The sequence below is a fragment of the Pterocles gutturalis genome, unplaced genomic scaffold, assembly GCF_000699245.1.
Source record: "Pterocles gutturalis isolate BGI_N339 unplaced genomic scaffold, ASM69924v1 scaffold33607, whole genome shotgun sequence".
Classification (NCBI taxonomy): domain Eukaryota; kingdom Metazoa; phylum Chordata; class Aves; order Pterocliformes; family Pteroclidae; genus Pterocles; species Pterocles gutturalis.
The window spans coordinates 15,608-39,159 of record NW_010116914.1 but is presented as its reverse complement, the minus strand read 5'-3'; the positions used below and the strand labels follow the sequence as shown (position 1 = coordinate 39,159).

The 23,552-nt window shown below is 48.8% G+C and overlaps 1 protein-coding gene across 1 annotated transcript in view; it reads left to right on the top strand.

Moving 5' to 3' along the window:
• Positions 1–23,552, top strand: part of FMNL2 (formin-like 2) — a gene marked incomplete at its 3' end in the record, with an annotated part of 45,034 nt that overhangs the window by 5,883 nt on the left and 15,599 nt on the right. The window contains exons 2-8 of the mRNA XM_010075649.1: positions 1,543–1,623; positions 4,751–4,827; positions 5,828–5,911; positions 7,492–7,644; positions 16,875–16,983; positions 18,100–18,176; positions 20,541–20,634. Of these exons, the coding sequence (XP_010073951.1) occupies positions 1,543–1,623; positions 4,751–4,827; positions 5,828–5,911; positions 7,492–7,644; positions 16,875–16,983; positions 18,100–18,176; positions 20,541–20,634 (675 nt within the window). The remainder of the gene's footprint in view (positions 1–1,542; positions 1,624–4,750; positions 4,828–5,827; positions 5,912–7,491; positions 7,645–16,874; positions 16,984–18,099; positions 18,177–20,540; positions 20,635–23,552) is intronic.

Here is a 23,552-nt window from a genome sequence, read left to right as displayed (position 1 = left end):
GAGCTGGGCGATGGAGCCTTGGCACCCCGTTTCCAAACCTGTCTGTAACTCCCTGCATCTGTCTCGTGCATCTGTCTTTCCCAGCGCACCGGCAGCAGTCCCAGTTAGCAGCAAATTTAATTACAGGGGTGTGAAAGAGGCTGTTGGACCCCTGGACCCCCTTTTTTTTAGAGGAAAAGGAAATGCCAAGTTCCAGCGCTGTGTTTGGCTCATACAAGGTGGATGGAAAAAAAATCCCGTTGTAAAAGAGGGAAGAAATGTCTGCTGTCTGTCTTACAGGGCTCTTGCCTGGGGCTGGGGGACCACAGGGCAGATTTTTTTCTGTTCATTTTTTCCTCCTGACCGTGATGAATTACTTCTCTTACAGCAGGCGGCAAGATAATAACAGGTCCAAGCTCTGGTGTTCAGAGAGTATGTTCTGGTAACTGGGCAGCGGTGTGCTATTCATGGTGAAATAACTTTCAGATAATGTAGTCAAAATTGCCTCCTGACCTACTAAAGGGAGGTTTCAAATATCTGTTATAAAATGCAAAATTTCAGGAGGAAATTGTTATGAGATCTTTCCTCAAGGGAAAGGGCAGAATAGCTTAAAATTCTTCCAAGATACAAATAGTATCAGAGCTTTTGGTAATGCTCTTAACAGGTTTGGACAGAGCCTACTCCTCGCAGAACAACTCCTGTTTCCCAGCAGCTTTGTCGGATGAATTTCAAGCTGGCCATGCAGCCACCGCCGTGCTCCCTGCCCTGGCAGAAATAACGTGGGGAGCTGACCCCAGGCACGACGGAGGCGCTGTGTTGCCGTGGGAAGCGGGATGCTGCTGGGCTTGGGCGCATCTGCGCAGGATGGACGGTGGTGGCCGGGCAGGGCTGGGGACGAGGTCGGCATCGTTGCTGCCGCGAGGGCGGCCAGCCTCGTGCGTGCTTTGTGATGGGAATAAAGCCTGAGCGCTGGTCATGGTTCGCATGGAAACTTACAGACAATCCAGTTTATATCATGGAGTTAGAATATTGTTTGCTTATTGCTGGCGTGGTGCTCTTGGGTTCATTTTTCTGGAGGCTGGACAGTGAGATGATGGGACTTCTCCCACCGTGCAGAGTGTTTTTAGGCTTGTTCCAAGTGAGAAAAAAGGTGTCTCAGGTTTTGGGGCGGTGGCTTTCCATCAGTTGTGGACAGGCGCCTGCTCTTCCAACGCTTCTCTTTCCCCTCAGTGCTCCTGACGGGCAGGACCCTGTTGTTGCAGGGGTGTGTGTTTGTATGTGTAACTCCGATTCAAAACTGTCCTTGAATATGTGAGGTGTATTTTTATGCATCCTATATAAATATCAAATTTCAGAATATCAGGATACATGCAAAGATATTTTATTTGCATACATGCTGTGTATGCATAGGCTGTATATTTATGAACATAAGGTATGTACATAGCAAACTATACTATAAATCTGTGCTGCTTAAATACATATGTGCGTGCATTTCATGTATATAGTGAGTCAATGCAGAAGATGTTATGCAATGGCTGATGTTTATTCTTCTGTCCTTTGCAGGAAAGGTTTCAAGTGAAGAATCCTCCCCATACATACATCCAGAAGCTGAAGGGCTATCTGGACCCGGCTGTCACCAGGAAGGTGAGGAGCATCCTGTTTCCTCTCTCCCATCCCTCGTTCCTCCGCGAGGATGGTCCCAGGCTCCGGGTTCCTTCCTGCCTTTGTGTAAGAGAAGAGCCCCAGAGATACAACAAACCGCAGAGAGAAGCAAAGAGAGGCTGGGAAGACTCTGCGGTTTTCACAGCTCGGGAAGGAGAACAGATGTTGCAGAGAAAAGGACCATCTGACACGAGAAACAACTTGTTTTAATAACTTCAGCTCCAGTAAATAGTCTGACAAATTGTCGCTGGGCTCTCCTCTCGGGCTGACTTCCCGCGTGGGCAGTGCTGGTGGGGAATAAACCTCTGTGGGATGGCGCTGGGCTCACGAAGGGATGTGGAAGGGTTCAGCCCTTTTCTCTGACGGAGGTTCAGTAACCTGGGGTGTATTTCCATGGCAGAGCCTCATCCTTCCTTCTGCCTATTATTTTGTCTGAAATAGTTTGTTAATCACTCATGAAAGAGTCACCCACTCTACTTGGCCTTTCACAGGAGCATCCCTGAACGTGGTTTCTGTCTTGGTGGCAGGTTTCTGCTGTTTCTGCGCTGCTCCGATGGGCTCAGAACTGCCCCTGGGATTTTAGGATCACAGTGAGCCTACATCCCATTTAGACGACTGTCGCTGAACCTTTGCTATTTAACCACTTTGGATCTCAGCTCCCATCCTGTGTTGATGGTTTATAATAGCCTTTAAAAAAAGGCAAAAAAAAAAAAAAAAAAAAAACAAAAAAAAAAAAAAAAAAAAAAAAAAAAAAAGGCAGCGAGCGCAGAGCAGAGCTGCCGTTGAGCGGCTCTGCCTTGTCCTGGACAGTCGCGGCTTTGTCTTGCCATACAATTGGCTGAGGTTGGTGCCCTGCAGTAAAATACGGATCCTGACACGGGGCTTCCAGGCCAGGGCCAGCTCTGGCCGCGGCGGAGATGCTCCTGCATCCCTGCGCAAGGCGAGGGGCGAAGGCGGGGTACCTGTGCTGCCAGCGCCCGTGGCTGGCTCCTGGCGTCAGGGGCACGTCTTCTGCCAGCGCTGCTCTTGCTGGGGGCTCCGACAAGGAGCAGGAAACCAGTTAGTAGGAAACCTTTAAATTTGCCTGTAGCTGATTATAGCTTTTTGGGAAAAAAAAAAAGTGAAGAGGGGTCTTTGTGTTTTTTCTCCTGCAGGGTTTTTGAAATTCATTTAGTGTTTGGCTTTGCTCTGCGGTTACTCCGTGGGCACACATTGGAGCCTTTCTTCTCCTAATAGCGCTCAAAGAGTCCCATGACAAATGACAAAACCGAAGGAGCCTAAAAATAACTCCGCCGAGTTCCTCTCTTTTGTTGCATTATTCCGTATCACCAGCAGCCTTTCCTCAGCCCCGGCTGCCGGGCGGAAAGATTTACAAACGGGGTTCTGGACGGGTGCGCAGTGTTGCGGGGAGAGGTCGTCTTACCGGGATTGGGGTGGTGTCGGCGGTTGTGCTGGTGATCCTCGGCGTGGTCAAGAGAAGGCGGCTCCCAACCCTGCAGTAAAATGTGTGTTTGGGCTGCTAATTAGGGCTGTAATGGCTCTTCCCAGGAAAATAATTGAGTTTTTTTTGTCTGAGCTGAGTTTTGGAATGGGAAAATTAAAGTGTTGAAATGAGACATTTTTAAAGAAATTGGGGTTTGGTGGCTCCTGGAGCCCAGTAAAGCTCAGAGCTAGCATGGGGCACATGGGGACATCCTGCCTGTTCCTGCCCTGCCCTCCCACCCCAGGCTCCTGGCCACCCATATTTTACCGTTGGTTCTAGAGCGGTAAGGCTGGACATCGCTTGCAGTTTTATTGTGTAGAGTGTCTCGGGAGGCGAGGCTCTGCGTGTCTCTGAGCTAATTAACTGGGGTCCGGAGAAGCCATATGTCTGACCCCAACTACCTGTTTTAAAGTCAGAATTAACAGTGCCTCGTGGCTGCTAGCACTTTACAGCGAGACATCTATTTCAGCCTGCCAGTGGCTCTCTGGGCTGGGGTTTGGTAAGCCAGTGGTGCTAACGAGGGTGTGATAAAACCCTGGTGAAAAAGGCAGCCGATGGTTTCCACCAAGGTCAGCCAGGTAAATCCTGTCCTTTCATCATCCTCGCCTCAATAAATGAACTCCTGAGAACTATTAACTGCCGAGTAGTCCCCGTGGTTTTATTGTGGTGCACGGAGAGCAAACCCTGACTGCGCCCGTATTCCGAGCGTAGTCCTCGCTTGCATCCTGAGCGTTTATAAACTCTTTCCAAACACATCGAGTCCATGTCTGCGATAACCGATGACCAGGTTGGTCGTTAAGTGCTGCAGCTCCAGGATGGTTGCCATCGTCCATCCACTCCTGCTCTCATTTACCTTCTTCACAAGTGAGAATTTCCCAAAACCACGGCTCCAAAAACCAGTGCTCTGCACTGCTGGTTGTGCAGAGGATGGAGAGGAGCCACTCAACGCGACTCAAGACAAGTTGATGTGCATTTAGAGGTCTTCTGCCATGACCAGTGCTCTCGCTGCGTCCCAGTGAGGTTCTCCCAGGTCACCTTTCTCCTCGCACATGGAGATGCCACGAAACCTCGTCCCCTTTCTGCTGCCTCGCTGCCCAGTCTTCAACTTTCACCATTTTATGGTCTTTTCCCAGCGTCTGCTTTTGCAGATAGATCTGAGTGTGTGCAGACTATTAAAGCATGCAGATGGGAGCACACACGGGTGTTTCGTTATTGGCTCGCACCCACGGGTCTGGTAGTTGCGTAGAAGTCGTGGCAGGTTTTTTGGTGTGGGTGTAAAGTGAGATGAAAGCACCAGGCTGAGGGTGAAGCCCAAACGCCGTAGTGCTCCATGGAGGGTTTGATACTGAAACAGAGCTTGTCATTGTTAAAAAATGTTTATCTATCTACAGGCTTTTAATTTTCTTAGTCCTGGAAACTCAAAAATGTGCAAGGGAACAGAAGTTATTTTTCTGAGGATGTCTTTGTCGACAGCCAGACTATTGTTGTTGCATTCCTCAGGATTTGGAGGAGTTCTCAGCTTACCTCCATGTTCCATTTATTTGTTCTGTACTGCCTGAGATGTTGATATTTTTAATAGCATCACATGAATCTGATTGTTATTTTTGCCTGCTCACTCAATTACAGAAATTCAGAAGACGAGTCCAAGAGTCTACTCAAGTACTCCGAGAACTGGAGATTTCTTTAAGAACAAATCACATTGGGTAAGACTTTTTGATGATCTCTAGTCTTAAGATTTTTCTTTTTTTTTTTACATCTACTGATGGATGTCTTTGAGAAAATATCTCTTTGCATGTCAAGCAGTGATACCGCTTGATTGATCCTTAAAGCCTGAAGGGCTCAGTTAAGGGCGAGCTGGGCATCTCGGGAGAATAATTCAGCTCTAATCCTTTTATGATGGGGTTCATCCACATCTCTGTGAAGGCTGTGAAAAGATTGCAGTCAACTTCTGTGTGCCCTGAGCATGGTTGTGTCTAGAATAGCAATAGTATGGCAGCTATAAATATATCCATAAAAAACTCCCACGCGGTTTATTAATCTCAAATAGCAAAAGTAAAAAAATAGCCGGAGACTTCAATTTTTTTATCAAATACACCATTCCCATCCATCTTTCCACCGGTCTCAGCCCCTGCTTTGGGTCTCAGGACACCAGCTGGGAAGGTTTCTTCAGCGTTTTGTTCCATGCCCACACCATACATCCAGCTCAGTGACATGCGTTTGCCAGGATGCTGCTCTTGTTTCCAGGAAACACGGGTGGTTAAGCTGTGGGGGGAATAGCTGCTCCCTCTCTGGGACCCCGGCACATCCATGGCCCTCTTGCAGCCATGCTGCTGGGGTGGGAAAGGCCCTTACCAGCTCTGGAGCTCGGTGCTTAGGACAGACAGCTATTTTCTGAGCTATGCAGAGTGTGTGTAGCTGGTTTTAATATATTTTTTTTTTGGTGGAATGTTTTTCCCACCCTAGTGCTGCCGAAAAGCCTGTTTCAGTGCATTTGTCAAGTCCTGTAAAGGACTCTTATTTTAAATTCCTCTAAATAATGAACAGCAGTTTTAAAAAGTCCTCTTTGCTATGATTCTGTGATTTTCCTGAGTGAGAAAGCAAGGTTTTGCCCAGCCTTTCCTGCCGTGGGTCTGTCTCTGGTTTATCAAGGATTCCAGCACACAGCCTGTGAAACGCTCTAACGTCTCCTGATTTCTCTAACAGATGGGTCAGGGAGTTCCTGAATGAAGAAAACAAAGGCCTGGATGTTCTGGTGGAGTACTTGTCCTTTGCACAGTACGCAGTCACGTAAGTAAGCCGTGCCTGGTGCTCCCTGGGCTTGCGGGGCAGAGCAGGAGAGGGAGACGCCGCGTGGGATGCTCAGCTTCCCCGCGGGGTAGTGCTGTGTGCGTGCCTCAGAGCAGGGAGAAGGGTAACGTGAGTCCAAAGCTGTATCTCCTACTGCACTGATTATTATTTTTTATTTTTTAGTATTATTTATTATTTTATTTTTAGTGTTATTTTTTAGCTTGGGTACCATCTGGGGGTTCCAGTGCAAAGCCATTCAGCAGATGCCTGGAAGCGTGCCGGCGTCCTTAGGAATAGCTTTGCAGTTAGTGCCCGACCCCAGGAAATTTTCCTGCTGCCTGCTGCGTTCAAAGCAGCATCCACACGTTAGCTTCTGACGAGGCTCCTGGCCAACAAGGCTGTCCGCATCCTTGCGCAGCTGCAGGGTAACAGGAGGGATTTCAAGGTGCTTTTGCAGGTTGGGAAGACTAGAAAAGGAGCTTTTGCGATTCTGACACCTGGTTAGCTGGGAGTCAGGTGTGGCCATTTAGGTAATAAATCATTAAATGTAGTCTGTTAAAATAAATAGTGAAAAAAAGGCTTTTGTTAGTTGTTACATCACACAATTTGAGATGGATGTTCAGTTGAGGATCTGGTTTTGTGTATCCACCAGCTTTCACTTGGGGATATTGTGGCAGTAGATTTTTATGTAAAATTGTATGAAAAGAAGCAGTAGGTTAAAGATACTCTTGCAGTTAAAAACTCCAACTGAGGAGAGCTGTGATTTTATTTTTAGAAAAGATGCCATCACATCCATGTATATCGTTGCACAGAAAAAGAGATTTATGGCGGGGTTGCAGTAAAATTAATGAAGGAAAATTATATGTTCTAAAATGTTACCGACACTGGAAAAAACTGTGCGCAGCAAAAAGAAGTGTTTGTGCAAAGACTTTCTTCCTGAAATTATACAAATGTATGCAAGTTAGCTTGCTGGGTTTTTCCCCTCTCCAACGCGGTAAACATGAGTAATAACCTCAAAAGCTGCAAGGGGAACAAGCAATTTTTAACTTGAAATAGCAGCACAATGGGCAACGAGTCAGAAGTCAAAGAAAATCTGTAATTATGATGGGAATTTATTACATATGCTGGGGACTGGTGAGGGCCAGCAAGGTGGTGTAAGTGCTCGGTCACATATTGATGGAGGAGACGGAATTGGGACTGGCACAACGGATTGATGGATTGAAAGAAAATGGACAGAGCTTTGGGCAGCCCCTCGCTTTCCTCCAAGGCAGGGCAATCATCATTTCATCAGCAAAGCGGCCAATGTTGGATTTATTTTGCGTGGAAGGAGGATAGTACGGAGCTGTTTGACCCTTCTGAAGTGGTGCTGGTGCAGTTGGCTGCTGCCTTTGCCAAGGTCCCAGGTTGCTGCACTGTGCATTTGAAGCTGGTGCTGAATTGCAGCCGAAATGCAGCTTGCGTTGCTTTCTTCCTTTCTTTTTTGTAATTTTTTGTGTTCTGCTGAAATCTGCAGCTGTTGGACAGGAGGGAAAACGCTCTGTGCATCTCTGCTGTCTGATGGAATTTCTGTTTCCTTTCAGGTTTGACTTTGAAAGTTTGGAGAACAACGTGGAAAACTCGGTGGACAAGTCCAAACCGTGGAGCCGCTCGATCGAGGACCTGCACCGAGGCAGTAACCTACCCTCGCCGGTGGGCAACAGCATTTCCCGCTCCGGCCGACACTCGACTTTACGGTGAGGAGTTCCATCAGGCTGCACCTGCAGACAGCCGGTGCCCGCCTGAGCAGTCAGGATGGTTTTTTCCCATGAGAATATTTTTCATCTTCCCTCTTTTCACGGGATAGGCTTGACAGCTGTAGGAAATGTGTCACGGTGCTGATGGTTTTGGGGTGGAAAGAAGTGCTAGGCTAGTGGCGTGGGGCAGCATCACGCAGAAATTGAGGAAGAGGCAGGAATACCCTCCCTTTCCAGCGGCACAGTGATCTAAGGATGTGCCGTAGGTTTCCGTCAGGTGCCGTGTGGCTTGCGCAGAGGAAGCGATTCCTCTTCAAAGAGTGTTTCAGGATTTCCATGGACCTGGCCAGTCTGGGGCTCCGATCTGGTGTCTCGTCCAAAAGGTCTCTTCTAGCAGCACATTCCTGCCGTGCTGCCGTGAACAAGAGGTTTTTTTATTTTAAAAGGCCACTTCCATCCTTCAAACCTGCTGTTAATTCTGGCACCAGCCCAGGCTTTGCTATGAAGTCTCTCGTTCCAAATACTGAGTTTTTTGGTGGAAAAGGCAGGACCGCTTCCCAGCACTGCATGGCAGTCAACTCGGTTACGTCCCTTTGATGCCTCACTATTATAGGACATCCTGACCCCACCTGTGACCTGCGGGTACAGCTCTGAGTGCCCAGTGACATTCACTCTCATGCTTTTTGACTTTTTTTTGTCTTTTTGTGAAGTTCTGTTGCACAGTACTGTGAGCATAAAGGAGTCCAAAAAAGATGGAGCCGGGGAGGACGTGCAGCTTTTTCCTGCATCTCCCAGCCGAGGATCAGGGCTGGTTTGTCAGCGGGTGGGGTACCTGAAGATGGAGTTCCCAGACCTCGGGCAGGGCAGGGGAGGGACAGACACACGGTTCTGGTAAAGAGATACAGGCTGTGGAGAGCAGCAAAATCACTTAACCAGTTGATTTTTTTTTTTAAATGTTGCGAAGGTGTTCTTAGTGTTTTTTGGGTTCTTTGATCTTTAATTACTGTGACAGAGCAGCGGTAGAGCTGTGTGCATGCAGGAGGATGGCTGCCTGCACTCTGTCTTTGGGAGTAGCCACCCTCGAAATGCGTGAGTCAGGGATACATGATGTGCCTCTTAACATTTTTTCTCTTCCTTTCCTTCCATCCTTTTCCCTTTTCCACACCCCCCTTTATTCCTTCCCTTTTTTATTTTCCATTGCATCCTTCATTCCCCTCCCTCTTTGAAACGCTCGTCCCTGATTCTCTCTCTCGCATCCTTCCCTCTGCTCTCATCCACCTTCCACACACCGTCAGATCGGTTTCTCTGCCTGAGCAACTTCGGTTCAAATGCCACCGCCACCAGAGCTGCTTTTCAGCCAACTGCCTCTGGAGCGGCTTCACTCGGCGCTCTGCCGATGAGGCTTCGAGCCGGCAAATCTCGTAAGTCCCAGGTGCCAGGTTCCAGCAGCCCGGGCTGCGCGGGGCATGGGAGCCGTGTGCCCGGCGCCGCTCCCCATGCCGGATAATCTGGTAGTCGCACGTCTTGGGAGAGCCACCGCCGGAGCATCGGGGGAGTTTTCAGCCTCCGAGATGTGTGGTTATCACATTATAACTTCAAAGCGTAGTTTGCTTCCGTAGAGTGGGATTTCTTAAAAAAAAAAAAAAAAAAAAAGAGTTTTTATTTGAAACAAGATGCTAGTTTTCTTTCTTATTTTGCAAATAGTATTATTAGTTTCATACTTAAGGACATAGAGCCTGGTCGTTGTCCATGTTATTTCACCTTTTTTCTTACAAACAGGGACTCGTATCCAGAACTGGCACTCTAGTACAGTTTTTTTCAGCCCTCTCCTGCCTGTAGAGCCAGCTTTGCACTGGGGAGACTTGGGCAGAAGCTGTCCAACAGTTACGTGGAATTAGCATCTTTGCTTTGTGTTTCATTAAAAAAAAATAAATCAGTGTTTTCAGTGTTTTCGAATGTATGTTTTCTCAATAGCTGGAGGCTATGTGTGTTCAAAAAAGTAAAAGCTAAAAGTAGGTGGGAAGTTTTTAAGACTGGTTTTTTTTTTTGTATGATTAGTAAATATTGGCTAATTGGAACAGGATCTTTTCCTGAGCACGAGCTCGGTGCTCGTCAAAGGAGGAGGGTGTGCAGGATGGCGTTTCTGGGCAGAACCAGGAGGTTCCTGCCCGTCGCTGGGACACACACAGACCCCGGCCACAGCATCTTCTGCCTGGAACCTCCTCTTCTGTCTTTGTTATAAAAACCATTAACGTGGAGAGAAAGGAAGAAGCCGTCCTCCCCCTTGGATGAAAAAGCAGAAGGCTGACAATCTTCACAGGGTAATGTAAAATTCAGGAGCTGGCCTCACCCCTGCCCTGCCACAGCAGAATGAGAATTGGAGAACAGATTTCGCCTGGGTTCCTTTTTATTAAAACAGCAAGAAGATGTGGGGAGACGGTGTTTCCTGCCAGCTTTAACACGGGTTTGTTTTTTTTTCCTCATTTTTGGTGCCTGTACGGCAGTGTCACAGCACCAGCTCTCGCGCCCATCCTCAGGGTTCAGTAGCAATGAAACCCGCTGCAGCCCCGCAGGATCCCCCGTGGTCCCAGCCTGTGTGCGGTGCTCACATTTAATTAGAGCAAAAGGAACAGGAGATAAGCACAAAGCAAGGTGAGGAGGCACCGGCAGGGTTATACCCCTTGCACGCGATGTGGCTGCACGGGCGTGAGCAGTTCTTGCAGCCGGGCAGGGCGAGCCGGCAGCGGTGACGTGGGCACGGAGGTTTGCTGTCTGTCCGTCTGCGTGGCAGAGGCTCTCCAGTTCTAATTGTGACTTTAACCGGCTTCCCAGAGCTCTTTTTAGTCCTGCTAAACCCTGCCAGTTCCCTGCTCGCTGGGTTTCCTTGGCAACTGCTTTTTTTCTTTTTTTCTTTTTCTTTTTTTTTCTTTTTTTTTCTTTTTTTTTTTTTTTTTTTCCAGAGGAGGCATAGGGATTTGGGAAGCAACCACCAAAATGAGGGCAGGAGGATAAAACCGGGGATGAACCTTTGGGGATTTTATTGCTGCTTTTTTGGGGGGGGGGAAAGAGCATTGCTTTCACAGGAGAGTCCTGCTCTCCTCTCAGATCAGTATTGATGCAGACTTTGTCATGTCCCAGCCCGTTAGAAATTCCCTTTCTTCTGAGTCAAATACTTTGATTTTTATGTGGATTGAACTGAGAAACTTCATCTTTCTTCAAAGTCCATGGAGTCCATAATAAGAGAGCGATCCAGGCAAACATAACTTAATCCATCAACAGGCTTTGAATGGCAGATTTCTTTTTTTTTTTTTTTTTTGCCTTTTTAAAGCAACAGATCTCCCCTCAGCTTTATGGATTAATAATTTTCCCAGGTTCTGTTAGATGAGGACAAAACCAGCAGGCTCAAAGTCATTGATTTTCTTTGCAGTTGTGGCACAACCCAGCTTTGTCACTGCTGTTAGAAGGGGCAGAAAGGAGACGTTTTTGGGCAGAAAGGAGACGTTTTTGGGCAGAAAGGAGACGTTTTTGGGCAGAAAGGAGACGTTTTTGGGCAGCACGGCTCCTGCCTGGCTTCCCTCGCCCGAGCGGAGGAGCTGGTCGCACCTCCCTGGTTTTAGGGCTTGTGGGGGCCACCCCTGGGCACAGGTCATGGTCTGTCCCTCTCCAGACCTCATCCCCGCTGGAGGGGTGCAAGTTCAGGGTCACCACGTCCAGCAGACCCAGCTTACTCCAAGAGATGGGAGAAATCCCAAGTGGTTGGGAGGCGCCAAGACCTTCCTCTTCCAGAGTCCCTTTCTGCTGTCAGCAGGACATTCATCATCCAACCACCGCCACCTCCAAAATCACCAAAATTCAACCCAAACCCCAAGGAAAACCAGGAGCCCCAGCCCATGCCACCAGCCAGGAGGGCGGTGAGGACCTCCCCATGCTGCCCTCTGCTCCCAGTGCTCCCAGTCCAAGGGAGCCAGCGGAGGGAAGCAAGGGCATGATATTCTTTAGCAGATAAGAAAAATAAAGGAGAAACCAGCTGTGACTTCTGTTTGTCATTAACGCAGTGCATTACAAGTCTACACCACTGGACTGGGCAAGTGTCCTTGTTTTGAGCATGGACGTCCTTCTGTTGAAGTTGTTGGAGATGGCAGGAGCGTGTGTTGAGATTTGTGCTCACTTACATGGTGGAAAGGGCGTTTATTTCCCTGGAATACCGTAATTTGTTGTGTAGGTGATTTCATTATCCATCTGTGGGTCTTCGGTGTCCGTGTGAGCTGTTCTGCGGCAGAAGACGCCCTTGTGCGTCGTGTTCTGTAGGTGTTGGTTGTACAAAGCACAGGATGAGCCCAGGACGCGCTGGATGTTTTCAGCGGTTCTGGTTGATCGCGTTGACATGGTAACGTGGACGTGGAGGCAGGAGTAGGTTGGGAAAATGAATTTCTTCAGGCTGGCTGGGCTGAGTGGTCCTTCTCACCTTGCTCCAGGAGGTGGGTGGGCAGAAGAGCAGCCTGGCCTCCAGGGATGTCAGTAAAGAGGAATTGTTAATAAACTGAATTGTTAATAAATTGAATTAAAATGATGAATGGGTTATTCTCGAACAGGAGTGTCCTTCTGTTAGATTTAGGTAAGAAAAATAACCTTAGATCGTATTTCAGCCCGGGTTTAGCCTGGGTTCTCGTGGTTGTTGGTTTTCATGGAGCAGCTCCGTCCCACGTGTGCCATCCCATAGCTGGCAGCTGCAGGAGGAGAGCATCGCATGTGGCCCATGGTCAGGTTTTGCGTTTCTGCTTTTTTCAGAAGTGAGGTTTTATAGTTCTTCTTTAAAGGATGGGCGGAGGAAATAAAAGAGGAACCGTCTGAATTTAATTAGCAGGATAAATATACTCTTGGTGACATAATCTTTGACCTGCAGCAGACAGGAAATCAAACCCAACAGTTCATCCAGATGCTCCCATGAGCTTGATGTTTGGTAACAAGAAATGAAATAACAGCAAAAGGAGATCATCCACCCTGGTGTGGCTCGTGGCATGTAGAGGGAGGTGTGGGAGCTGCCGCCAGCCTGCCCTGCCTTTAAGAAGGGAACAAATAACATCGGGGTCGTTGCAATTGCCGCTGATACACAGAAAGCATCTTGAACCTTAGTTCCAGCGTGCAGAGTCGTTGTTCAAGAGTTTCTGCACAAAAAATCCTCATTAATTCCTGGCATTTATGTCTGTGCGAAGAAATTTGCATCTGTTGAAGGGAAGCAGTCTAAATGTAGGGCAGGATCCCATCTGTGCTGGAGAGCGTTCCTCTGCACTGCAGCTCTCGATTGCTTATTCTGTGCCCGGTTCTCAGCCTCGTTGGAGACCAGCACGGGCGGGAAGCTCTGCGGGCTCTGAACGGCGCTGGTGGTGTCGCAGAATAACACGCCACCGACTAACGCCGCGCGGGGTGGCGGGGAGGACGGGAGGACTGCTGCGGGGACAGCACGGAGCAAGGTGCGCAGCCTTGCAGAGCCCCGTCTTGGGTTTGGGGAGCGAGTACACCAGCTACCTCTGCCTTTGCCTGGTTGGCTGGGGACTGGTAGGAGAGTCCTCCAAGTGAGCATCTCCAGGCTTCAGATGTGCCAGGTAGCGCCGAACGGGATGTCTGCAGCCCTTGGTGGCTTTCTGGGGGTCTTTCCCACCTCTTCAGAAGAGGCGAGGGTTGTTTTCACCTCCAGCCTTCCCTCTGGTGCCCGTGTTGCTCTGCAGAGTGGTGAGAGGTGTAGGGGGGAGCATCGCCCAGCCTGGGAAATCTCTGTCCTGGCGGCTTGGGTCCCGGGCTGGGTTCCCAGGAGATGGACCCAGCGTGCTCCTGCATCCCGCTGCATGGCAGAGCATCCTTGCTCCCTGATTGCGTTTCTCCTCGCTCCCCAAGCAGCTGGAAATGCCAAATTCTGGCTTTATGGTCATCTTGTATTGCTTTAGGAGACTTGCTTCTGTGCGTTCCAGCTGACAGAGCTCTGTCGGATCGCTGAAGGCATTCTGAAATGTAAGGAGTTGGTAACACCAGGCATCGAGGAAGATCTTTTTTGTTCTATCAGTGGCATGATAAAGATCTAATTACTCTGCTTATTTAAAGGAAAATAATCTACGCAGCCTTTAGGAGTTTAAACTGAGATAAGTCATTGTAGGAGCCATCTCTGTATGACTAGAAATGACTTTTGGATCTTTCTGTTGCAATATTTTTCTTTTTTTGTGAAATGAACATATAGAAACACACTGGTGCGGTGTGTTTACACTCTCCTGATGCCCATCCATGGGGACACTGGCAGGATGGCAGGACACCCCGCTGCAGCTCCATGCCCAGCCCCATTCCCAGCAGGAAAAAAAGGTGTCCCGGAGCCCCAGCACAAGGTGCAGCGCAGCACCCCATCCTGAGCACTCATGGTGGCTTGGGCCCAGCCCCGCAGCCTCATCCTGTCCTGGTCCACAGCCCACTCCCCTCCTTGGGGTCCGCTCCCCGAAACCCGGCTCCCGTGCTCTAACCGCTCCCCGTTCTCAGGCAAAACTAGGTCGTGTTTCCTGCAAACCTGCAATCCTGGAGTGCCCTGAGCTGACTTATGCATTCATATATATGGGAGAAAAAAAGAAAAAGCAGTTGGACTGAATTCTGCTTTGAATTCTGGGGTTTCTTTCATCTCGGCGCTCCTGGAAAACGAAAGCAAAGTAATTGCTGAAGCTGAGAGTCGCGGGCTCTCCGTGGGCAGGGTGGTTTTGCATGGTGCTCTGGAGCTCGCCGTGCGTTCTGCTCTCGTCCCACTCCGGAGCTGCAGGGCGAGGACGGCACCCAGGCGGCTGCGGTGAGGGTGGTGCTGAGCCACGGTCACTGCCCGGCGCTCAGTTCCCAGACCTCCTACATTTTGTTTTGTGCATTTAAAGTGAGAAAATTTGCAGGTATGCTCTTTGTGTCAGAGGGTGAGCTGGTGAGTCAGGATAAAACAAGTCTGTTAGTACTTGTTCAGGTATTTATTATTAATATTTACTACTATTACTATCATTAATATTAATTATTATTTTTAATAATAATGTTAATAACTGATGTTAAAAGCCACACCTCTTTTTTAAACAAAATGAATCACACGGATTAAACAAGCGGTAGCATCAACACCAAACAGAGCAACCCCCCAGGCGCACCCAGGAGATGCAGAGGGAAGAAAGAGGAAAACTGCAGTGTGAGAGCACCGAAGCCGGGTCGGCGACTTTTTTGCCCGCGAGCAGGAGATGCTCTGGGAACTTAGTAGGAGCAAGGCAGATGCTCAGCAATATTTTTCCTGCTCCCAGCAGTCTGTAGATCGAAGCATCCTGATCCAAGGGTTGCATCTTGTGTTTCGTACTTCCTGATGGATTTTTTCCTGGCGGATTTTTTCCTGATGGGTTTTTTTCCCTGTGAATTGGTGTAAGTGCTTTTGGAGCCCGTGGCAGTGGTGCTGAAGAGCTCCTGCTCCCCAGAGCACTGTATGGAGGAGTGCTGTGAAAATTCTCAGGTTTGCCTCGATCCTGTCACCTGGTAATTATGGGATGCCACATGTTCCCATGCTGGGAGAAATAATGACACGTTGCTCCGCATTGACGCACTCCATGCCACTCGGGCTTTCCTGGAGCGCTGGGATGGTTCTGAGGTGGAAAACCCTGGCTCTGCCTGTCCCCTGTTCTCCAGCCCACCTTCTCGCCCTACCTCGGCGTGTGCTTGGAGTCATCGCTGGGTACCAGCACCGGTTCCTGTAACTCCCAGTTAGGGACTGGAGTGCGAGCTAAGGATGCTGGAATCCAGCAGCTTTCCCCACTGCCCTCGTTCTCCTGGATCAAAGAGCAGCAAAGCCATCCCGTGTGCGTTCTCGGGCTGCAGAGGTGGCACTGGCCAGCGCGGTTGTCTGCAGCAGCCTTGTTTTAACGGAGGATGGTTGTATTTACTCCTCCAGCCAAGCTTCATCTCTGGATTTCCCTTTTTTCCCCCAATGGAGCTGCTCTCTGCAGAACAAGTGTCAGAATTTGCACATCGCTGCACGTGCATCACGTTATTTTTCTTTCTCTCTTCCTATCAGCAGATTTTTATACTTTCTTCCTCCGTTTCCCGGCCGGAGTGTGATAATGGGAAATCCAACAGGATCACTGCCTGCCTGGGGGTTTTGTTAGCCGCCGTTTTTACACTGTTAATGGGGGGAGCAGGATAGAGAATGTGTTTTTCCACCACCCATCACCTGCTGGAGGCAGCCAGCCCGGCTCTGCACAGAGCCTCCGTGTCCCTGTCCTGGCTGGGGGGTCCCTGCAGCCCCCCCACTGTTTGGATGGGGCTCAGCCCGCAGCAGGCGGTCCTGGGACTCACTGGGGTAGCCCTGAGGACACCATCAGCCGGTGGCACCGTTAGTGCATCACTGGTTTCCTGACCATCATCAGCATCCTCTCGTTGTTGTTCAGTTGCACCAATGGAAGAACATACATAGATTTCATGGGCAGCCCGTCTCCTTGTCTCCAATTTCCCGCGCTGGGCTCCTGGAGCGTGTTTTTTCTTAGAGAGATCAAGCGGCGTCTCAGGAAGAGCTGAAACGTGGTTCTCATTTACTGTCCCGTAGAAGCGACAGGTTGACAGGTTTCTCTTTGTGTTTATTCTGTGCGCTCGTTTAGCTGAATTCGAGGTTGCTATACCAGTTAGAGGTTACAATTACAGTAATTAATGCCTCTGTTCTGAGGAAGGCTCCTCAGGGCTGTGTTTGCCTGAGATCACTTGGAGGGCTTTCAGCAGGCTCAGCTGCGGCGCAGAAGAGAGGCACCATTCTGCAGCGACACGCAGCGGGAATTAATACATCCGCTGATGCCTGCGGACGTTCGGTTCCGTTAAAAGTCTGTGCCCTTGCTCGAGCAAAGTGCATGGAAAAAAAAGTTTGGGATAGCTCTGGTTGTGGGTGGATCGTTCTTCACGGCAGGAGGGATGGAGGTACCTGGCTGTGTGGAGGTCCCTGGCTGTGGCTGCGCCGGTGGACGGGCTGAGACCGTCCGTGCTGGTCCTGGGCAGTGGTGCCCAGCTGGTGGTCCTGGAGCTGTGCATCCGGAGCTTCCTGCGCTGTCAGCAGCCCGTTGCCTTTTTTCCTGCTTTATTTGCATGTGCGTTGTCCCGTGCTCAGCTGTGTTTTCACCCAGTGGAGGGGTATTTCCATCCCTTTGTTCTCACCACCTAAGAATTGCCTTGTGACTAACGAGAGCTGTTGTTGTTTGCAGGTATAACACCTTGCCCAGCCGAAGAACGCTAAAAAATTCCAGATTAGTGAGTAAGAAAGATGACGTTCACGTCTGCATCATGTGTTTACGGGCCATAATGAATTACCAGGTATTGCCTTGGTTGTTCTTTCGCACCAAACGACTTTTTTTGGTTTTGGGAGGGGGTAGGAGAAGGTTAGCGGTGAACTGTTAAGTTAAAACCGATGCAAAGGTTTAAATCCTGGCACATTCTGAGGCGGTGTAGCTGTAACATCGTCCTTGTGTGCCCATGCAGATGATTTACGAGGGATGGGAAGAGCTGCGTAGATAAGAGTGTGTGCGCGTTGGGCTGGTTCCCGTTTGCAGCCGTGGGTCTGGTTTGCACTAACGGGTTAGACGTGCAGCCCCACAGCCGAAGTTGTGATTTGTCTCAGAATTTAGAGCTAGGAAATAGGAGATTTTTTCAGAAGAGCTCCACACTGATGGGAAATCCAAGCTTTCACTCCTGCAATTTGCAATAGCTGCCAGTCAAAGACTAAGCTAGACCAAAGCTAATCTTATTTTCATTAATTTCTTTTCCCCTCCGTGGGATGCTGTGATCATGGCATGCCTGGGTAGCTTCAGAGACTTGGGATTTTTTGCTTAAAACAGAAGCAGCTAAAAGTTACGTGCTTCCAAGAAAGGCTGTGGTGAACACCAGCTCCCTGGGATTTAGTTCCTTACCTCGGATGGGAAGGATGCAAACAACAATCTTGTGCTAATAACCAGCACAGCGCTTTCCAAAGCAATTCTGCTTTCATTTTTGGAGAGCAAATCCAGCAGCACTTGTGCAATCCCTGCATGCTGCAGTCGCCCTGTGGAAAAGGAGGGATTTTGGCAGCTGGATTGCAAATTCCTCTTTGGAGAGTAAATGATGCACTTGTGTGTCAGAATTGAAAAGGGGAGGGAGGGGGAAGGATGAGCAGAGGGGCTGGCAGCGGTGTAGGAGCAGCTCCTGGACCACTTTTTGCTGGCTGACATGGTCAAACCGAGTACTTCTGACACTGTTAGTGACCGAGGGGTTGTTAGGCACGGTGGTAGATGGGAATGTGCTGGCTGACTTGGTAAACCCAACAGCGTTTCGTTTGGCTTAGAGCATCGTGAAAGGCTGCTGCCAGATCTGGTCAGACAGACGTAATTTGTTGGATTGTAAAAATAATAATTTTGGTCTCAAAACTGAAACAATATTTTCCTCTTCTCTTTTCAGTATGGATTCAATATGGTCATGTCGCATCCGCATGCCGTTAACGAAATTGCACTAAGTTTGAACAACAAGAACCCCAGGTAGGCTGCCCTTGCTTTTGGAGGGTGTAAGGAGTGGGTAAGTAAAGAGTCCGCGCAAAGGGATTTTCAGGGATACGCTTATGTGCAAACCTGTAGCAAAAAAAAAAAAAAATCAGTCTTCATTCTGAACCGGATTAAATCCGTGTTACGGTGCAAACAGATGAGCAGTTGCCATCCAGTTCCGTTGCTTTCGGAGGCTGCTGACTCTTCCGCCCAAAGTTCCCTCCTGAAGCCCTCCAGCTCTGTTGCAGCACAGAGATGACCTTGCTGCTGATGAGCAGCTTAGATGGGGATTTTCCTGACCAGTAGAAAAACCTTCTTAACTAGATGTTGTTTGAATTTCTTTGAGAGAGGGTTTCATTCTGGTTCTGCGCCGGGTTGCTGCTCAGCCGCAGCGATGGTGGTGTAATGGCACCGTGGCTGTGTCCCCTCCTGTCCCTGCACCCACGGTGACCCTGGCGGCCGCTTCCAGCAAAGCCTGGCGCTGCAGACCTCTTGCGTGTCTGACACCAAATCTGACATACAGGGGGTGAGCAAAACTCAAGGGCACTGTCTGTGTGTGTATAGCCCTTGCTGAGGCTGTCCGCCTGCCTTGCAGAGCGCTGGTTGGGATCTCATCCCGGTGGAAGGAGGTGCTTCCTTCCTTCCTTTGAGTTAGCCCTCCGTCAGCAAGCCTCGGCACGGGATAAATAGGAAGGATAGGGGGAGTTTATTGTTTTTATCATTTTTGGTTTCCTGTGCCTGGAAATCAGGCGGTTGAGAGAGAGCTTTAGTTTCCATTTTTGAAAGAAGTGGATTATTTAGGTTTCTGTTTATTAAAAAAACTGCTTTCAAATGTGGCTAAAATAATCTGAAGACAAAACTTAATGTTACTGCTGTTCAGAAGCTAATTTCTCTTTGTTTTAGCCCCATTTTTGCAGAAGCAGAAGGTTTGAGAGCTTAGGGTGGGCTGAGACGAGCCCAAAGGGAAGCAGCAGCTCTGAGGGATGCTGCAGAGCTGATCCCGTCCCCGGCCCGTGCACGCTGCGGAGCTCAGCGCCACAGGGGCTCAGGCTGGGTGGAGGATGGAGGCAGGGACCCCATCTCCTGTGGCTGTTGCCCAGGGGGAGCCCACCGACACAGCCGTGACTGGCCTGTCCCCGTCCCCACCCCGGCTGTGCAGGCAGTGGGGGGTGAGAGCTGGGCATCCCCCGGGCTCTGCGCACGCCCTTGGAGGGAATATTTCTGAAGATCTGTAGTAAGAACCCCTTGATCCTGTCTGAAAGAGCTTGGATTTTCTTCTTGTGGCAGGGGGGAAAAAAAAAAAAAAAAAAAAAAAAAAAAAAAAAAAAAAAAAAAAAAAAAAAAAAAAAAAAGATGAGTAAGAATTGAAAATGATACATTGAAAATTTCCTAGGAAAGTGAACATTTTATCTGGTTTCCAAAGATAACCTTGACACTTTGAAAGCCAAAAGGTATTTCTTTTTCTGTAACATCTGGTTTGAGTCGATGCTTTAGCATGAGACTAATTTCCTATGTGTCTGCATGATTTTAATACCTGCTCAGAGCTCATCTGGCCATAAAGTCCGGTTGGTGCTTTTGCCTTATGTGAACCCTGTAAGAAAATATTGGGGATAATTGACGTTAGAGTCACACTGTTGCATGCTTTTATTTCTGTAATCTGTTGCCTTTTCTCATTAATACACCTGTGTTAGCGCTGCTGTCAGTCAGTTGCCCAGATTTCTGATTCAAAAGGGGAAACGTGCCAAGGCATCCTATATTTACTCCAGTGAACCACATTTTTTTTTTTTTTTTTTTCTTTTGTGGCTGTGAATAATACGAATTATGATAGAAAATAATTCAGATTTGTATCAGGAAATAATACAGATTTGAATTATAACCGCCCTCATCACAAGCTGGGCTCGGAGGCAGCGGGCTGCGTTGCGGTGGAGACGGCTGACCAATGGCCCGTGTGCGGTGATCCTGGCTGGGGGAAAGCTGCCTCCTCCCCGGGGCTGCGCAGGGGAACCCTCCGGCAGTACCGGCTGTCGAAGGCTGGCGTGGTCTGCCTTTCCCAGAGTGATGCAACTGCCTTGGGTTTGCTTGAATTTCCACAAGTAGAATTTGTGATTTGAATTTTTTTTGCATGTTTTGAGAAGCATTGAAATGGGGGAAAACTGCATGATCCTGGGTCAGTCAGAATGCCCTGGATCAGACGATGCTCAGCATCATGCATCTTGCAAGTTTTCTAGTTTCAAGAGATGAAAAATACACGGGATGCGAACTGCGACTCCCAGTATCTCCACGTCCCTTTTGCAAACAGGTGGAAGGAAGATGGGTCATCACTTGTTGATCACTGACTGTTGCGGTTTCTTTTCTTCGCAGGACAAAGGCCCTTGTCTTAGAACTTCTAGCGGCTGTTTGCCTCGTCAGAGGAGGGCATGAAATCATTTTATCTGCGTTCGATAACTTTAAGGAGGTAGGTTACTCTGCTTTATTAGAATTTGATGCAAGAGTTCTCTTGCACGACGTTGGCTGGGTCTTCCTCGTTCAGCCCAATCCCCTGGGTTTCCATAAGCTGCAGATACTCCATAGGTCACTCTGGGCTGCACAGAATCAGCCCCTGGCGTTGATGCCATCGTTTTGTGTGCTTTTGTGTAAAGGAGCTGTAATCCCAACAAGGTGAATCCAGACTGGGAATTGCTCCCGTTACTTTTTGTCCCGTCAAGGAGATCTGGAGAGCTTTACTCCAGCTCTTCTGTCTCTGAGCACTCCTGTGTGTCCCTAGATGGAACAACCAGGACTGGTGTATTAGGTCTCCCATTTTCAGAGCCGTTTGCACAAGCCCTTGAAATGCAAACCTCCTGGTTTTACTGGCAGTAGGAGTTTTATTTGTGAAGAAATCATGAAATCAAATCTCTGTGATAGAACAGCGACTGCTGAAATGAATACAGGGATCCCGGTAGGCTCAGGTGGAGCAAACAGTGGGTGTCATGCGTTGAAGCATCTCACGCGTTTGCGTACAGCAGTTCGTGGGGTTTGAGAATGTCCTATGAAGGTTCAGAAGCACTAGTTTGGGAATCAGGTCCTAGAAAGCTGCTGTTCTAGTTTGACCATTGAATCTATGTGTGAATTTATTGTCAAAGAAAAAATTAACCTAGACTTACCAGCTCAAAAATTCTTAGACTTGATGAGTCCCAACTGGACTGTGCATAAACATGTAAGTGGGTTAATGCAGATGATCAACAAGCCGAGCTGTTATTTTTTTTTACTTTTTGTGTTTGGGGAATTATTTCTGGTGGGGAGATACCAATCTCTGATTTACATCCACTGTAAATATTTGCATGCTGTAGACAAATAACTGTATTTCTGAGCTGCTCATCGTTATGCAGGGCCAGAGCATAATGATGATGATGATGATGATGGTTTAAGCAATCTCCAGCGGGGGCCTGTTGTACAAACCTCAGTTTATAAGACCAGCCCTGTCCAAGGTGCGAGCTGTGCTGTGTCTGTAGAGCAACCCGAGGACGGAGGCAATGGGAACGGCACGGCCACTGCTGAGGCTTCCCCAGCTGAGAAGTGGAAGTCAAGTTGGAAATATGGTGTGACCATGGAGAAAGCCTTGTTGTTGGGTTGCACCAGCAGAAGGGATGGTCAGGATATGGAAGTGAGACATTCTGCTCCCAGCTGGGGAGAGGTCTGCGGTCCTTTGGTGCAGGCACAGAGCTGGGACTGGGAGTTTGAGCTTGGCTCTTTCATTTCTTCATCCGTAGCCTTGGGCGAGCTGCCGGTGTCTTGGTCTTTGTTGGCACCTTTGTGAAACGAAGGGATCATGGAAGCAAACGCAGATGGGGCTGTTATGGAGGACAGTCGGGTAATACCAGAGAAGTGCTTTAAATAGGAAAAGCGCTGTAGACATGCAAAGTACCATGTTGTTATTCCAGGCTTAAATTCTCCTGGCTTGTTGCTCCATTACAGAAGAAACAGGACTTGTTAGGGAGGAGGGTGTGAGGGATTACAGATAAACTGGGCAAACGACTACAGCTGGAATACCCGTGGTCGGGATGGGCTGTAGCGCTCATTAAACACACCCGTTGCCCATCACGGGGAGGGATGTGTCAATCCCATTTCCTTGCTTACCTTCCTGACATCTTTAGTTGAGCTTTTGCTCCTTCGTTGTCTTCGAAGTGCTCCATCATCTCTCTTTTCTCTTGCTGACATTCCGAAATTCCTCTGTAACACGTCTGGTTTGTCTGCCAGTCTTCATTTATTCCGTTCCTGTGTTTGATCAAGTCCTTTGCTATAGTGGAACTGTCGGATGTCGCAGGTGGGGCGAGTGTGCGAGGAGGGGATTTTCCCTTTCTCAGTTCTGCATTTCGCTCTTCTCTGTAGCCAGCTATGCTGCTTCTTTCTTCCTCCATGCTGTTGTTTTCCCGTTTCCTCCTGAGCGAGTTTTCAGTAAATTTTCCTGTTTATAACTCACTCAACTGAGACATTAAAAATCTCGGAGCTGCTGACATGTAGAGGACCCCGGGTTAGATTTCTAGCAGCATGCTTCCCATTTAGATTGCTGCAGGCTCACGGATATTTGTGTGGCTGCTGGTGCAGGGCTGCCACAGCTCCTCTGCGGTTCTTTCACCCGAGGCTCCGGGTGTATTTAGGGCAGATCAGACTCGTCGAACGAGATCTCTGCTGCTCTATCTCCTTGCCATAAAATAACTTCAAAAGAAACCTGAACTCTTGCCTAGCACTCACCCTGTAATAGAGCCAGTAGGGAAAACAGGATATTTCGGACCAAATTCAGCTCTCATTTGCATGAGGGTGAACATCAAATATTTCGTTAGGCTTTGAGCTTTGCTCTGATGGAAATGAGAACAGAATTGGGTTCTCAGGGTCTGACTGAGCCGGAAAACCGCAGCTGATCTGAATCTTGTCAAGAATTCTTTTTGAAAACGACTTTTCGTTTGAAAATGATTTTACAGGGCAGTCTTTTTCCGGCTGGGATGTTCAAATAGAGGACGGTTTGTTTTGTTAAGCTGTCTCTTGAAGATTGGTCTTGTCCAATTACTTCACCTGAAATCACCTATTCTTGTGTGCAGGCTGTTTCTCTTTGCCGGGGACTTTTCAGGAAAGAAAGCTCCAGTTAAACTGCGAAGACCCTGGCCATGCTTGTGGACAGGGTGGACTTTCACCCCATCCCGTGTTTCTCTTTCGGAAGATGTTACTCTCATAACTCTCATCCCTTTTGCAGTCCAGCTGCTGCCTCGCCTCTGCGTGGAGATGAGCCTCAGCAGCTGGGCTGGGCTTGTCCTCGCAGGATGCTCAGGGCTCGGTGACGAGGAGCTCCCTTAGCCAGGAGGGCCAGCAGGCATTGTGGGTGTGTTTCCATGGATTTGT